General features: G+C 41.8%; 1 protein-coding gene across 1 annotated transcript in view; it reads left to right on the top strand.

Annotated features, from left to right (window-relative positions):
- The window catches only part of PATJ (PATJ crumbs cell polarity complex component), a 207,377-nt gene that overhangs the window by 65,980 nt on the left and 123,612 nt on the right, over positions 1–17,785 (top strand). The window contains exons 18-21 of the mRNA XM_074961634.1: positions 5,172–5,381; positions 7,740–7,853; positions 9,251–9,628; positions 11,282–11,372. Of these exons, the coding sequence (XP_074817735.1) occupies positions 5,172–5,381; positions 7,740–7,853; positions 9,251–9,628; positions 11,282–11,372 (793 nt within the window). The remainder of the gene's footprint in view (positions 1–5,171; positions 5,382–7,739; positions 7,854–9,250; positions 9,629–11,281; positions 11,373–17,785) is intronic.

Raw genomic sequence — 17,785 nt, 5'->3', positions numbered from 1 at the left:
TGGATCACAGGGGGCATTTCACCGACGTCAGCGTAGGATGGTCAGGAAAGGTTCATGATGTGCGCATCTTTAGGAACTCGGGTCTGTTCAAAAAGCTGCAATCCAGGACTTTCTTTCCAGATCACAAAATTAACATTGACGACATTGAGATGCCTATAGTTGTCCTGGGTGACCCAGCCTACCCCTTGCTCCCATGGCTCATGAAGCCATACACCAGCTGTCTGGACAGCAGGAGGGAATGGTTCAACTGTTGGCTCAGCAAGTGCAGAATGGTGGTTGAATGTGCCTTTGGTCATTTGAAAGGGCGCTGGAGAAGTCTACTAACAAGGTTGAACCTTAGTGAGGAGAACATCCCCATGATTATAGCTGTCTGCTGTGTGCCCCATAATATCTGGAAAAAAGGGGGGGAAATTTTCCACAGGGGTGGGCAGTTGAGACTGATTGCATGGTAGCCATTTCTGAGCAGCCAGACACCAGAGCAATAAGAAGAGCACAGCAAGGGGCACTGCGTCATTTCAATGAGTCACAGTAATGTGAGCTGCTTGTCTGTATTGTGCTTTCCCAAACCTTCACCAGGCTTGTATCACTGTCCCTGTAAAGCCAGCCCCCCGCCCAAGCCCACTGCTTCTACTCAATAAAGAAGATTTATTTCTTGAATCCATTTGCTTTATTTAACAAACATAAGTAAAGAGGGAGAACAGAGAGAAAAGATAACCTTGGGGAAAAGGGGTTGTAAAGTTGGAACGGGAGAAGCATTTTCAGCTGTCTAACATAACACCGCATTCCAGACCATCAAAGGTCTGTAAATGGGTGCCTTCTGTTCCTTGTACCCTTCCCTTCCCTTCCCCCCCGCCCCCCCCCCCAGTTAAATGAAAGGGCTAATGGACTTTTTGCCAATGGAACACTTTGGGGAGGGTGATTCTGTGCCAGGCAATGCTGGCTGGCTGTCCACCAGGGTCTGCAGAGGGACTCTACCCTCCTGCTTCTGTTCCTGCAGTTCAACCAGATGCCTCAACATGTCGGCTTGGTCCCTCATAATCCAAAGCATCTCATCCTGTGCCGACGCTCTCGCTCATTGGAAGCTTTCCTGCTCTCCATGTCCATGTCTAACTTCTCGGACAGTGAAATCCTCCACGCTCTCAGCTCTGTGTCAACTGTCTCAGAGGCATTCATTAGCTCGGTGAACATGTCCTCCTGCATTCTCGTTCTCTTCCTTCTAATCACTGAAAGTCTGCTTTCAGGTGTTGACCTGCCAAAGGACACATTTCCAGCTGTCAGTTGGGGGGAAAAAATAAAGGTGCCATTGTACTTAATAAAATGTTTCCATAGCAAAGCTGTTTTCATAAAAAACAAAACAAAAAAACCCCTTATTACACTCGATACAAGCCATAACATAATCAGAATCCATAACTGTTCACTGTGCCGTTTTGCTGCTCCATCCATGGTGAGTAGGCCCCCCCGGGTTGTGGGTGACCGCACTTTTAATGAAGTTTATGGCAGGCTCACGTCCGGAGCACAGGTAGCTAGTCGAACAATGGCCCTTCCCCATAGGACCATGGGAAGCTGTTTACGAACAGGGTGGGGGGGAATGTTTTCTCTCCCAAATTGCAGAATTTTTCATGTGGGGCCCCACTCCCCTATCAGCTACTTTAAACTACTTGCCGACCTATGCCGAGCACAGTAAAGGCACATTAGTGGCCGCGTGATTTGGCGATCCGGAATGTGGGAGGGCGAAGTGGGTCTACATGCTCTTCTTTTTTTTTTTTTTCTTCTGTGTAAGAGCACTTTTAATGATAACTTCCCCCGTTTCCCCTAGGCGACTCTATGTGATACCAGTCTCCTGAGGGTAACAGAGGTGGAAAGGAAGGAGATGCTGCAAGCGTCTGGGTATAGACCCGGACCTTATGCTGCGTACTGCAATGATGTCAGCAGAATTAATTAAGGAGTTGCATGGGAAAGTGTCCTACCATGTTGGAAGAAATAAGAATGCCCTGCCCAGAAACCTTCTGCAAAGGATTGCAGAGTACCTCCATGAAAGTTTCCTAGAGATATCCATGGAGGATTCCCAGGCTATCCCTGTCCACATAAACAGTCTTTTCTGGGGGCCACCCTCTGCGTAGCTGGAGTGGCCTCTTGTAAGTAGAGAACTACAGTCCTCGCTTTTTCTTCACAGTAAACGTGCATATAAACCGTGTGTGTGTGTGTGTGTGTGTTAAAGTTTAACTGGACTTTCATTGTAACTGTATACTCACCAGAGGTGCCTTCCCTGGCATCATGGTCGGCCACCGTGATGTCCTGCGACCCACAGGGCTCCAGGGTTAAAAATATTTCCTGGCTCTCGGGGAGAATGGATCTACCACTTGCCCATCTCCCATTCTTCTCCTCTTCATCCACTCATATAATCCTCCTTGCTGTTCCTAGACTCTCACACCTGTAAGGTGTCCACGGTGCTTGTGGGGATGCTGGTAGGGTCACCCTCAAGAATCGCATGCAGCTGCTTGTAGAACGGGCATGTGTGGGATTCAGCACCAGAACGACTGTTCGCCTCCCTTGCCTTCTGGTACACTTGGCGAAGTTCTTTTATTTTTACGCGGCGCTGCGTTGTGTCCCTTGTGTAGCCCTTCTCCCCCATTCCACAAACGATTTTTGCATAGATGTCAGAGTTTCTTCTGCTGAATCGGAGCTCTGCCTGCACAGACTCTTCTCCCCACACAGCGATGAGATCCACTGTCTCTTGTGCAGAACAGGCTGGAGTGCGTTTGGAGTGTGTCGTCTCCATGATCAGCTGTGCTCAAGATGGCACGCTCCTAGTGCTGGTCAAACAGGCAATGGGAAATCAGAAGTTCACGGGGCTTTACCAGGGGATGGGCTGTTTTCTGTGTACCTGGCTGCAGTGCAGCAAAGTTGAGAATGATCTCCAAAGCGGTCACAGAGGAGCATTGTGGGACACCACTTGGAGGCCAATTAAGTCGAATTACACAACGCTGCGTCTGCACTACCTCACAGTCGGCCCATGAAAATCGAACTAAGCGCTACACCTCTCGCAGATGTGGATTACAGAAGTAGACATCAGAGGTGACTTAGGCTGACATAAAGGACCTCGCAGTGTAGACACCAACATTAACAGGTTGACTTAAGGCGGCTTCCTTCCACCTAATTCTGTAGTGTAGACCAGTCCTAAGTCAGTTTGGGGAACCAGTGTAAATTATACTGGTATAAGAGCAGTTTTGCTAGTATAAGCTACAACAAATTTTGAAAGTTTCCACAAAACAGAATTGTCGTCCTCTGGTCAGCTCTAATCAAACTGTCTTCACTGCTCTTCTGTTCAAACATGGCTTTGGTAGTAAGGGTGCACAAAGCTTGCTGTGTCTGTTTACTAGAGGCAGGCAGGGCAGTAACCACTGCGGGTTCTACAGAATACAAGTCTCCCAGTTCTGGAGATCCTTCTCATTCCGCCGCTTTGTTTTTAGAGAATCTGATGGGTTCCCCCATTCCCCTTCTCTCTAGTGTCAGATGTAACTTGGGGACATGTAATTAAGTCTTTACATAATCTGAGAGGCTTGGCATTTTAAACAAACAAGTGTGCATGTTCACACGTACATGCACACACAAATCTCTACAGGAGGTTTTCTACCCCGAGACTTCTTGTCAGAGGTGCACTGTGCAGGTCTGAGCAGAAGTAATAGGGTAGTCGAAGCATGCAGGCAACCATGTAGTGAGCAGTGCATCAGGGCCTGGAAAAGAGAGATTGCTAGACCTGATTACCAGACCCAGTTCATGCAGGGAATGGACTGGTATAGGGAGTGAGTGTCCAGTACTTGGGAAGTGTATAAAACAGAGTCAGTCTTGCAATGGGCTGAAATTAACTTGTTTTACCTTAACCTGATTTAGCTTCAGGCCTATTCCTTTTTTTTCTCCTGAACCGATTTACTCATCTCTAATTTCAGTCTTTTGCTGATGTTGCAACCCTCCTCCCCTGCCACCACCTTAAAGCTAGTAAATTGTTGATTTGGAAGTACTTTCTGTGTGTGTAACCATATACGAATAAAAACAAAGTTAAAGGAATATTCTTTAAAGTCAAACAGTCAAAAGTTAGGAAGTGCCAGATTTATGGTGGCCTGTGCAGTCTTAATTCTGCCTCCTTGTGCATCCATCCTGTGCACTGAATGAGCTGGGTCCTGTGAAAAACCCGTATGTGCTTGTGTAATATTAGACACAATGCATGCACATAAGGGGTATTCCAAGCACTAGAGAGAGAGCGAATGTGTGCGACAATATTAAAATAAATGATGCCTGGTTTAACAATTATGAAAGGTGTTGAATGTATGTTTTCTACTACTATATAATGATTAAAATCTTTGGATATTTTATCTTATTGGACTGAGGATGGATTTTCAAATGGGTAGACATTTGACAGAAGTGGTACATTAGACATAAATCAGAAGGAAAAACAATTGGAAAAATATTCCTAAAAGGAATTAGCATCCCTCAAACCAGTTTATGAATCAATGATCATGGAAAAATCTGTCGGTCTATCAAGCACGTGATCTTTCATATTTTAAACTTTCCCATCTTTTCAAGCAGTTGCTTATCTTCATTAAAAATCCTCCCCTAAAACAGTCCTATGTCTTGTTTTTTAGCACTGTAAGTGTCTTTCTGTGTATGTAAAGCACCATGTAAATGTATAGTGCTCTATATTACAATAATCTGAGCAAATGTAACTGCTAAATCCTGAACACTTCTGTAAATTGTAAGGATTTTTTTTAATATAACGTTCACTGACATGAAGCCTTGAAAATCATATGCATGGACATTGTCTGGCTTTTGGTCATAATAGGGTGGACTGGAGGGGTTGTGAAGGAGCCAGCGCTGCTTTTCTATCTGCAGCTTGGCCTGTCCCCTCCTTCACTTGAGAGAGCTGCTTTAGGAAGGCATAAATCAGCTTGCTCCAGAGCCTGGATTTGTTAATCTTCTGAGCATGCTACAGTACCCATTTTTTCCTCTCTCTGTCTTTCAGGCTGTTAGGGTGGTTATATTCGTGGACCGTCCTTTTGTTGTGTGTGTTTGTAACCTATGGGATAGCCCCCCAGCATAAGATTAGTTACTCTTTTGTATATTCAAAATAAATAACACAATGCATTTATTGGGTTTTGTTGGGCCTGCTTTTTCAGGATCCCCTAGATCCAACAAGAACGGCCATTGTGATCAGCTCCCTGGTAGCGGGTGGAGTAGCCGAACGCGGGGGTGAACTGTTACCAGGCGACCGCCTGGTTTTTGTAAATGAGAAATATTTGGACAATGCCACTCTAGCAGAGGCGGTAGAAGTGTTGAAATCTGTGCCCCCAGGTACTATTCGCCTTGGCATCTGCAAGCCTTTGGTGGTAAGGACTTTTTTATTTATTCTGTGTTTTTTAATTTATTCTATGTTGTCACAACAGTGACACGTATGGGTGTAACGTGTACATAAGCCCCAATTCAACAAAGCATGTTGTTAAATCCATCCCTATTCAAGACATCACTGAAGCAAACGTTTAACTCAAAATACGTGCTTAAGCCCCAATCAGTAGGACTTAAGCACGTGCTTGAAGTTAAGAACATAAGTACTGTCCTGAATAGGGATACTTTTTGGATTTGGGACCATACAGCAGACTTGACAGCGCTGCTTTATTGTTCATTAATTAAGTTTATTTGTGTAGCGCCATATAATAAGACCCAAGGCCATGAAGTGCTTGCAGTATAAACAGACAAAGAAGCCCTGAAAGAGGAATGTAACAAGGTTTTTGAATTCTTTCCTATTTTAAAAAAAAAAAAAAAAAAAGTATGTACTTGCCTATATCCTTATATAGCTTCTTTCCCCTTTGTCTCTTGTTAGGGCTGTCGATTAATCACAGTTAACTCAAAAAATTAATCGTGATTAATCACAGTTTTTTAATTGTTCTGGTAAACAATAGAATACCATTTGAAATGTATTAAATATTTTGGATGTTTTTCTACATTTTCAAATATATTGATTTCAGTTATAATGCAGACTACAAAGTGTACAGTGTTCACTTTATATTACTTTTATTACAAATATTTGCACTGTAAAAATGACAAACAAAAGAGAGAGTATTTTTCAATTCACTTCATACAAGTACTGTAATGCAATCTCTTTATCGTGAAAGTGCAACTTACAAACAGATTTTTTTGTTACATAACTGCACTCAAAAACAAAACAATGTAAAACTTTAAGCCTACAAGTCCACTCAGTCCTACTTCTTGTTCAGCCAATCACTAAGACAAACAAGTTTGTTTATAACGCTGCCTGTTTCTTATTTACAGTGTCACCTGAAATTGAGAACAGGCATTCACAAGGCACTTTTGTAGCCGGCATTGCAAGGTATTTACATGTCAGATATGCTAAACATCCATATGTCCTTCTGTGCTTCGACCACCATTCCAGAGGACATGCTTCCATGCTGATGAGGCTCGTTAAAAAAATGTGTTAGTTAAATTTGTGACTGAACTCCTTGGGGGAGAATCGTATGTCTCCTGCTCTGTTTTACCCGCATTCTGCCATATATTTCATGTTATAGCAGTCTCAGATGATGACCCAGCACATGTTGTTAATTTTAAGAACCGTTTCACTGTAGACTTTACAAAACACAAAGAGGGTACCCATGTGAGATTTCTAAAGACAGCTACAGCACTTGACCCAAGGTTTAAAAATCTGAAGTGCCTTCCAAAATCTGAGAGGGACAAGGTGTGGAGCACGCTTTCAGAAGTCTTAAAAGAGCAGCACTCCAATGTGGAAACTACAGCACCCGAACCACCAAAAAAAAAAAATCAACCTTGTGCTGGTGGCATCTGACTCAGATGATGAAAATGAACATGCGTCTGTCCACACTGCTTTGGATCGTTATCGAGTAGAACCCATCATCAGCATGGACTCATGTTCTTTGGAATGTGGTCAAAGCATGAAGGGACATATCAATCTTTAGCGCATCTGGTTCATAAATATCTTGCGATGCCAGCTACAACAGTGCCATGCGAACACCTGTTCTCAATTTCGGGTGACATTGTAAACAAGAAGCAGGCAACATTATCTCCTGCAAATGTAAACAAACTTATTTGTCTGAGCAATTGGCTAAACAAGAAGTAGGACTGAGTGGACTTGTGGACGTTAAAGTTTTACATTGTTTTATTCTTAAGTGCAGTTATTTTTTGTACATAATTCTACATTTGTGAGTTCAACTTTCATGATAAAGAGATTGCACTACAGTATTCATATGAGGTGAATTGAAAAATACTAATTTTTGTTATTTACAGTGCAAATATTTGTAATAAAATCAGCACTATACACTTTATATTCTGTGTTGTAATTGAAATCTATATATTTGAAAATGTAGAAAACATCCAAAAATATTTAAATAAATGGGATTCTGTTTAACAGTGTGATTAATTGTGCGATTAATCACAATTTTTTAAATTGTGTAATTAATCAGAATTATTTTTTAATTGCTTGACAGCCCTACTTCTTTTATTTTATTTTTTATGTAAACCCATCTTTTTATCCTTTCAATTTATAATAAAACAAATTCTATTCTCCTTCCTCTTCCTCATTCTCTCCTCCTCCATGGTCCTTTCCTCCCTCTCCCCAAAAGCCCCACCTTTTTATTTATTTATTTTAAGAATTTGGGGCTTTTTTGCCTTCCTGATGGTGTTTTTAATGCTAATGTATGCTTCAACTGCCTTTATAGGGAGAAAGCAAAGAGGAGGAGAACTTTTGCATTGTGGATCCCAGCACCATTAAAGACAACTCTGCATCTCCAGTAAATGATATTAATTCATCAATAATGCTTGAGGCACCACAGGTATTTGGCTGCTGTTTCGTTCTAGTTAAAATAGTTTAGAAGGAATTGACGTTCTAAAAGCCCCCTCTCACCTCCCAAAAACAAGTGTCCTTCAGGAGAGGTGTCAATCCAGGGTTCATTCTGTCTGGTGGGAAAACAGGAGTCTGGATGAGCTGTGTATTCTGGTAAACAATCCCTCTCTAAAACAAATTCTAAGATTCAAGGCTTTTTGTGAGCTAATGCTGAATGTGTATGTGACACCTTGCCTACAGAGATACTGGGCTACCTTATTTTCTAACCCATTATGTTAAGATGCATTGTCTTATCTTGAATATGAAAGGTGATATGAAGTAAGAATGTTAGATCTACTGCTAATAACGATCAATTATTAATTCGGGGGGGGGGGAAAGGTGTGTAAGCAGGGTTTCTTTAGGAAAAGGCTGTTTGTTATCCCATAGTTGGGATGCTAGCCTAGGATCTGCGAGTCCCCTCTTTGCCACAGACTTAAGGGACATGAGGAGCTGGAGTTTGATACCTTCTCTTTGATACAGTAGGACCTTACTTCATATTTTGACTTCAGTGGGCTTCTCATGGAGTAACATACTACTTAATAGCAGTAAAGGTATTGATCTCTGGCCCTAGAGTCTCAAATTCTCCTGCAACACTTCTCTAGCTGTCACTGCTTGTAATGAACCTAATGTGTGTAAAATTGTTTTTGTTTTTTGTTTGGTTGGTTTTTTTTAACCCCCCCCCACCAAAACTGGTCTGTCACTCACCAGTGTTAGTTATTGCCTCAGCCCACCAATCTATCTAATCGCTGTTGTGTCAAGTTGGCACACTTCAAAGAAGCAGTTCTAAAAAGGGTAATGGCAGGCACCCTTTCCTGGATTAGTATTTCAGCTGGTGAGATGAGTGGATTGATCTGACTCTGGAGGGTGAGATGTTGGCCTTTTAATTAAAGGATTCTGTGGAATAAGCAAGGGATGCCTTCCTGATTAAACTGATGATGATATGCATGCTTGCGTAGTGGGATGACAGATAAATCCTCAGAATGTTTTGTTAGATTTATTTAGGCTTTTTCCTGCAGCTCTTAAAAAATACTGTCTAACCATTCCCATTCCCCAGCTTCCACCCAGACTTGCTTTTTCCTATAGCTCCAGGAATAGTTGAGTTGCTCCCAACTTTCATTTCTTTATTGTTTTAAAAAAGTCATGTCTGTCTTCGTAAAAATGGTAAATCAGGGCAAGTTTCAAAGTTCCAGTTCAGCTGCTTCTGCTAAAATGTAAAAGCTAACGGATACTCATTTAAAACACAGAACAGTGGTTGTAATATTAAAATGTGCCTGACGTAAAACACAACTGTAAGAGAGCTTGCAGGAAACACGATGTCAGATCTATACTCTGTAATGTTTTATGCAGGGTTTTAGAGATGAAACGCTCTTTCAAGAGGAACTTGTTGATGAACCACTTCTGGATTTGGGGATGCCGTTTCTGCTACCTCAGAATGAAACAGACCATAAGGAGTCCTGGGAAATGCATGAATTCCTTAAGGCTAAAATAGAGGAAATTGGTGAAGAGCGGGAAATGTTAGTGGATGAAGAGTATGATGTGGACCCGGATTATTTTACATATGCCTCATCACATGTAAAGGACACAACTCCACCTGCTGGGAAGAACCTCGTTTCGATTGGAGAATGGGTGAAGCAACTTGAGCCAACTAAAACACCAGATTTAAGATCCCTTATTAGCACAAATGCTAAGCAGTCCCCACATTACCTGTATGATGATGAAGAAATGGTAAGAAATGTTACCCTGGTTTCAATTCTGCATCAGGATCAGCTAGTATGGCTCCCTTGTAACTCTACAGAGTCCCCGTGAAGTGGGTAGGAGACCAGCTAGCAGATACTGATGCAGGATTTGGACTTGTTTTCTATCACGATTTTTTTACTCTTGTTTTTTATGGTTAGGTGGATTTTGACATAATTAATTTAGACAAGATCTCTCAGTACATCAAGTAGATACCAGTGGACATTATTCTCTTGCACTTAACACATTCTTAAAATCTCAAAACTAAAATGTATTTTCTTGCTGAATATTGATCACCATTTGGCAAATAATTTGCTATGTTGTTAACGCTGCAGAACTAACGATGGCTCCCTTTGGTGACCCTTCGATCTGCGTCTTTGATATAACTTGACAGGTGTGTCTTCCATCATCTCTTATTGGAGCACAGGAGATTCAAAGTTCTCCTTGCCATCTTCTAACTTCTGTCTCTTGTTTTTCTGCAGTGCTGCGGCACGTCCGTGAAACTGACTGTCATCCTGATCTCTTATCGCACCAGCGCAGAATGTCTTGAGGGCTGCCTGTGCTGCATTGTTAGCTCAAGCTATAACTCGAGTGTTGCCCCAAAACCCAGCTGCTGTTCAAGCACACACATCTCTAGCTCGAGTTCATTGGTGCTTTAAATTCAAGCTAGCTAGCCAGCCTGTTGGGGGCATGGGTTGAGGCTCGAGTGCTGCTGATGCTGGAGCTAGTAGAGCAGTGGGGACTCAACTACTGTGTGCTGCTAATCCAAGCCCTCTGTGCGGCTCAATTATTTTGCAGTCGGACTGCTGTTACTTAAGCTACTCTAGATCGAGAGACAATAACTGAGTGGCTAACTTGAGCTAATGCGGCAATGAAGACAAGCCTTAGAGATCTGGATGTTTGTCAGTTCCACTGAGGGCAGCTGCTTTGTAAGACACCGAGTGGAGCAGTACAACAGGAAATGATGAGGAGGAAAGAGATTGTGACAGACAGATAATACTGGGTCTGGGAGGGAGGGAGACAGCATAGGGCACAATATGTGAATGAAAATTTTGCATCCTCTAATACTCTGAGAATTTCTTTCCCCTCTGAGTTTGCTTTCTGTTCCTGCATCCCCCTGAAAAGAAAGGGATGAAACTGGTTTTCCATGCACCTAGTTTGCCAATGCAAGTCAATTTTATCCTCAGTTTCCAGATGAAGAAATTGAGGTAGAAATGCTAAGTGACTTGTTTAGGGCCACAGAGGTTTTAGCGGGGAATAGAACGTTTGGTCTTTCATCTCTTGTAGGCCTGTGCTCTCTATGTAAAGTTGCCAAAATGCAGCTTCTGGTGAATGTGATATTGATGTAAAACTGTGGTTATTCCACATAAGTGTCAGGTGAAAACCCCCTTACTTCCTCTCTGGGTTGCAAAACAGGTACATAGTATGAAGTTCATTTTGTATTTTAATCACACCTGACATTGTTCACACTCACCACTGATGTTGCCCAAATGAGCAATTAAATTCATAATTATCCAAAAAAATGTTAAGTAGTTACAAAAAATGTGAATGTTTGCTGTAAAATCAATGTTTATGTCAAATACTGCTCTATGGGGCAAGGCCAATGCTGTCTAATTTTTAACTTCTCTTTTCTCTCCCATGAAGTATGAAGCCACAATGGAGAACAACTGCCAAACAGCCATATTTGATGATATTGAAATGACTGAGTCCATAGCAAAAAGCAAACTGGATTTAGGTTTGTAAAAAGCTTTTTTTTAATGCATTAATCTCATTTACAAAATTAACTTTCATTTTGCAATACAGTTTTGTTCATATCTTTCAAACGAGGTAGTATCCACAGTATGAATCATACTCTCTCAAGACGATGGTCTGGCTTTGATGCCTTCCTTTAAAAGGATCCCCTCAACTTCAAAATCCCATGTGTTTCTCTGAAAATATTTACCTACTTATTGTTATAAGTAAGTAATAAGTAAGTAAGTAATCCTTAGTAATCCTTAGTGACTGTAGCTGAAAGAGACCAGAGAAAATAATGCTACTGTTTCTCAGTTGTTGTTTTTAGCATGTCTGCTATGTGCATTTGACTCTTGTGTTGTCAGTTTCCCCTATATAGTTAGGACTCCATTGGAACTACTTATACTCCATAAGTGTTTGCAGGATTGAGCCCTAAATCACTTTCCATTGTTGGTTGTGAAGGACCTTCACCACTACCTCAGAAATGAAGCAACTTTTACTGCAAGTAAATCTGCATTCAGGTTTTTTTAAAAATTTTTGTTAACCTATATTTGGCAATATTGGAGTCAATAAGAGGCATTAACAATTTTATGATGGGGTGCTGTCCATCATATTTGTGCAATCTCACACACTCAATGTTTGGACAGACAGAGTAGACCTTTCTCTCAGTTTGAGCCCCAAACTTTAAAGCTGGCTGGTGTCGTAGATCCAAGATGTTCCCTGGAGAATGGGGGGAGGGATAGCTCAGTGATTTGAGCATTGGCCTGCTAAACCCAGGTTTGTGAGTTCAATCCTTGAGGGGGCCATTTAGGGATCTGGGGCAAAAATTGGGGATTGGTCCTGCTTTGAGCAGGGGGTTGGACTAGATGACCTCCTGAGGTCCCTTCCAACCCTGATATTCTATGATTCTATGAATGGTCTCTGAAAGAGGACATCATCCACCTGATCTCCAGTCATTGGGGCATGCTAACGGTGGACCTGTATGTAACACAAAAAATGCAAAGTTCACCAGTTCTGCAGCAGGTACCCAGTTCAGAAAGCTGCAGCTCATGATGTGATCACCACCCTGCCTAGCCTACATGATCCCTTTGGTTTCTCTTATCTTCTGAATGTGGTCCTAGATGGGCATCCACTGGTCCTCAGAGTTCTGGAGCATCCTCAAATGTTCTGGTCTGCAAACCTTACCTTGTCCCAGGGGAGCAACTTTGGGAGGAACTGGTTGAGAATTTGGAAGTGGAAGGCAGCTTAGGTGAAAGTGATCATGAAATGGTAGCGTTCATATTTCTAAGGAATGGTAGGAGGGAAAACAGCACAATAAAGATAATGGATTTTAAGAAGGCAGACTTTAGCTAACTCAGGGAGTTTGTAGGTAAGATCCCCTGGCAAGCAAGTCTAAGGGGAAAAACAGTTCGATAGTTGGTAGTTTTTCGAAGAGACATTATTAAGGGTACAAGAGCATAGGAACGATAGGAAATATGGCCAGAGACCACCCTTGCTTAACCAGGAGACCTTCAGTGATCTGAAACTCAAAAACAGTCCTACAAAAAGTGGAAACTAGGTCAAATTACAAAGGATGAATATAAACAAATAACACAAGTATGTCAGGACAAAATTAGAAAGGCCAAGGCACAAAATAAGATTAAACTAGCTAGAAACATAAAGGGTAACAAGAAAATATTCTACAACTATATTAGAAGCAAGAGGAAGACCAAGGACAACATAGGCCGATTACTCAATGAGAGGGGGAAGACAATAACAGAAAATGTGGAAATGGCAGGAGTGCTAAATGACCTTCTCCCCTGCCCCCCCCCCCCCCCAAAAAAAAAAAAAGGTTAGTAGCGATTCAATGTCTAACATAGCGAATGCCAGTGAAAATGAGGTAGGATCAGAGGCTAAAACAGGGAAAGAACAAGTTAAAAATTACTCAGAGGGGTTAGATGTCTTCAAGTCACCAGGACCTGATGAAATACAGCCTAGAGTAGTCAAGGAACTGACTGAGGAGATATCTGAGCCATTAGCGATTATCTCTGAAAAGTCATGGAAGATGGGAGAGATTCCAGAGGACTGGAAAAGGGCAAACATAGTGCCCATCAGGAAAAAAAGGGAAATAAGGACAACCTGGACAATTACAGACCAGTCAGCTTAGCTTTGGTACCTAGAAAAATAATGGAGCAATTAATTAAGCAATCAATTTGCAAATACCTAGAAAATCATAAGGTGATAAGTAACAGTCAGCATGGATTTGTCAAGAACAAATCGTGTCAAAGCAACCTGATAGCTTTCTCTGACAGGGTAAAAGCCCTGTGGATGGGGGGAAGTAATAGATGTGGTATATCTTGACTTTAGTAAGGCTTCGGATACTGTCTCACATGACCTTCTCATAAACAAACTAGGGAAATACAACTTAGATGGAGCTACTATAACCATTCCCAGAGAGTAGTTATCAGTTCACAGTCAAGCTGGAATGGCGTATTGAGTGGGGTCCCACAGGGATGAGTTCTGCATCTGATTCTGTTCAATATCTTCATCAATGATTTAGCTAATGGCATAGAGCCCTGGTTCTCAAACAGTGGGTTAGGACTCCAAACTGGGTCGCAACCTCATTTGAATGGGGTTGCCAGGGCCAGCATTAGACTTGCTGGGACCTGGGGCTCAAGCTCCATCCCCATCTGGGGCAGCGGGGCTTGGGCTCTGCCCCCACTCCCCTTCCCTGGGGTGGCGAGGCATGGACAGAGGCCCTTCCCCCCTCATGGTCTTAAAGTAACTGTTGTTGGAAGGGGGTTGTGGTGCAATGATGTTTGAGAACCCCTGGCATAGAGAGTACGTTTCTAAAGTTAGCAAATGACACCAAGCTGGCAGGGGTTGCAAATGCTTTGGAGGATAGGATTAAAATTCAAAATGATCTGGGCAAACTTGGGAAATGATCTGAAATAAATAGGATGAATTTCAATAAGGACAAATGCAAAGTACTCCATTTAGGAAGGAACAATCAGTTACGCACGTACAAAATGGGAAATGACTGTCTAGGAAGGAGTACTGGGGTCATAATGGATCACAGACTAAATATGAGTGAACAGTACACTGTTGCAAAAAAAAATCAACATCATTTTGAGATGTATTAGCAAGAGTGTTGTAAACAAAACGCAAGAAGAAATTCTTCTGCTCTACTCCGCGCTGATTAGGCCTCAGCTGGAGTATTGTGGCCAGTTCTGGATGCCACATTTCAGGAAAGATGTGGACAAATTTGGAGAGAGTCCAGAGTAAAGCAACAAAAATGATTAAAGGTCTAGAAAACATGACCTATAAGGGAAGATTGAAAAAATTGGATTTGTTTAGTTTGAAGAAGAGAAGACATGATAACAGTTTTCAAGTACATGAAAAGTTATTACAAGGAGGAGGGAGAAAAATTTGTTTTTCTTAACCAATGAGGATAGGACAAGAAGCAATGGGCTTAAATTGTAGCAAGGGCGGTTTAGGTCGGACATTAGGAAAAGCTTACTAACTGTCAGGGTGGTTAAATATTGGAATAAATTTCCCAGGGAGGTTGTGGAATCTCCATCATTGGAGATTTTTAAGAGCAGGTTAGATAAACACCTGTCAAGGATGCTCTAGATAATACTTAGTCCTGCCATGAGTGCAGGGGACTGGACTAGAATACCTTGAGAGGTCTCTTCCAGTCCTATGATTCCCTAAATGGGTGGAGTTTCCAAATAAGGATCCAGTTGGTACTCTTTGTAGATAATGAATGAACAGAAGAGTAAATTATAACATTGTGATGGACACCACTGGCAGGGCTTAATGTTTTACAGGCAGTTTCCATTATGCCACCATGTCAGGACAAGGGATAGCCACAGATCATGAAAAATGAGAGGTAGTGAACACCCTGAAAAGCTCAAGGTGCTCCCTAAAAAAATAATTTAAATAGCATTTTCTTAATAATTTAATCTTTGGGACTGAGCTGGTGACATTTAATTATTTTCACCACTATTCCATGATTTGTGATGTCTCTGCAAGGCCAAAATCATGATTTTCCTTAAAATTGATGGTAAAATACTGCTCTGTCTTCTATCAGTGTAAGTAATTTATTGGTCAGTCTGGGAAAATACTCAGTGGCTGGGTGAAGGAGATTGATTTTTTTGTTTTGTTTTGTTATGCCACCCCCCTTTCCAGCAGAGAGAACTGTGTGGACAGACTCTCTTGCTCTTACACAGAGCCTATGGAATGAAAAATGAATGACATCTCCCTTGATTTCAGTGGGATTCCAGGCAGGCACAGGCATCTGTCTGCATGGTTCTCTTTGCAGGATGGAGGCCTGTATTTCTAAGCACACTTCTCAATGTATCCTATTACAAGGAGCATCTCTCATTTCAGTCCTCTAGCATTCTCTGTTGTCTGAAAATTATTTACACCAGAAGTACAGAATTGCTGAACTGAGGTTATATTATTTATGCAGCAGGAGTGAGTCCCCAGCAGCATTTTAAGTTTCCTGCATGAATGGTTGTTCTCTGTCCCTCGTTGAGTCTTAGTTAAAGAATATTTAGATAAGTTAATGTATTCAAGTCAGCAGGCCTGATGAAATTAATTCTAGGGTACTTAAGGAAGTATCTGAAGCAATCTTTCAACAGTTAGCAATTATCTTCGAGAACTCCAGGAGGATGAGTGTGGTCCCAGAGGTCTGAAGAAGGGCAAAGATAGTATTGGTATTTAAAAGTGGAACAAAGAGGACCCATGGAGTTGACCAGTCAGCCTAACTTTGGTACCTGGAGAAATATTGGAACAAATTATTTAATCATCAATTTGTGTGCAGCTAGAGGATAATAGGATTATAAGGAATAGCCATTGTGAATTTGTCAAGAACAAATCATGCCAAACCAAACTAATTTCCTCCTTTGACAAGGTTACTGGCCTAGTGGATATGTGGGAAGCTGTAGATGTGCTATATCTCTATTTTAATAAGGCTTTTGACACATTTTCACATGACATTCTCATAAACTAGGGAAAGGTACTCCAGATTAAATTGCTGTAGGTGGTGCACAACTGACGGAAAGACTGTTCTCAGAGTAGTTATTAATGATTGGCTATCAAACTAGGAGGGCATATTTAGTGGGGTCAGACAGCAGATAGTCCTGGGTCTGATATTAATTCAGAATTTTCATTCGTGACTTGGATAATGAAGGAGAGATTATTCTTATCAAGCTTGCAGGTGATGCTAAACCAGGAGTGGTTGCAAGCACTTTTGAGGACAGAATTAGAATTCAAAACTATCGCGACAAGTTAGAGAATTGTTCTGAAATTAACAAGATGATATTCAATAAAGGCAAATGCAAAGTACTTCACTTAAGAAGGAAAATCAAATGCACATCTACAAAATGGAGAATAAGTGGCTAGGCAGTAGTATTGCTGCACAGGATCTGAGGGTTCTAGTAGATCACAATTTGAATATGAGCCAACTATGTGATGCAGTTTTGACAAAGGATAATATCATTAACAGGAGTGTCATATGTAAAACACAGGGTAATTGTCCCACTCCACTCGTCACCGGGGAGGCCTAAGCTGGAATTCTGTGTCCAATTTTGGGTGCCATACTTTTGGAAAGATGTGGATTAATTGGAGAGAGTCAAGAGGAGAGTTAAAAAAACAAAACAAAACAGTAAAAGGTTTACAAAACCTGACCTGTGAGGAAAGGTTAAAAAAAAAAAACTAGGCATGTTTAACCTTGAGAAAAGAAGATTGAAGTGGGACCTGACAATAGCTTTCATATATGCTAAGGGCTATTATAAAGAGAACAGTGATCAATTGTTCTCTATGGCCACTGAAGGTAGGATAAGAAGTAACAGGCTTAATCTGCATCAAGGGAGGTTAGGTTAGATTATTAGGAAAAACTTTCCAACTATAAAGGGTAATTAAACTCTGAAAGAGGCTTCCAAGGGAGGTTGTGGAACTCCCATCATTGGAGGTTTTTAAGAACAGATTAGAAAAGCACATGTCAGGGATGTTGTAGGTTTACTTAGTCCTGCCTAAATGCTGGGAGGCTGGATTTGATGCAGGGCTGGCCTTACCATGAGGCGAACTGAGGCGGCTGCCTCAGATGCCAGACTGTGGGGGGAGGGGGAGCCACTAGGACCCAGAGTGTAGAAAATTGTGTCTGCTGCTGGTGCATATGTATTCTCTCTGCTCTAGATGCACAGAGATGGTGGAGTGCTGTGCTGGGGGAAGGAGGGCACAAGAGACATAACAGGCAGGGAGAAAAGGTGAGAGGGAATAACAGAAAGCAGCAGGAGCTGCAGGGAGAGAGAGGAGGAGGAGCCTCTTATGTACCTCTCTATCACCCCAGGAGCCTGGACTGATTAACACCAGCTTCTCGGGGAGCTTCCTGTTTCCTGCTGCTTCCCTGAACCCATCTGAGGAGAACAGGCA

Source organism: Natator depressus, chromosome 8 (genome assembly GCF_965152275.1).
Source record: "Natator depressus isolate rNatDep1 chromosome 8, rNatDep2.hap1, whole genome shotgun sequence".
NCBI lineage: Eukaryota > Metazoa > Chordata > Testudines > Cheloniidae > Natator > Natator depressus.
The sequence above is the reverse complement of the archived record's forward strand: the minus strand, read 5'-3'. Positions and strand labels throughout refer to the sequence as shown.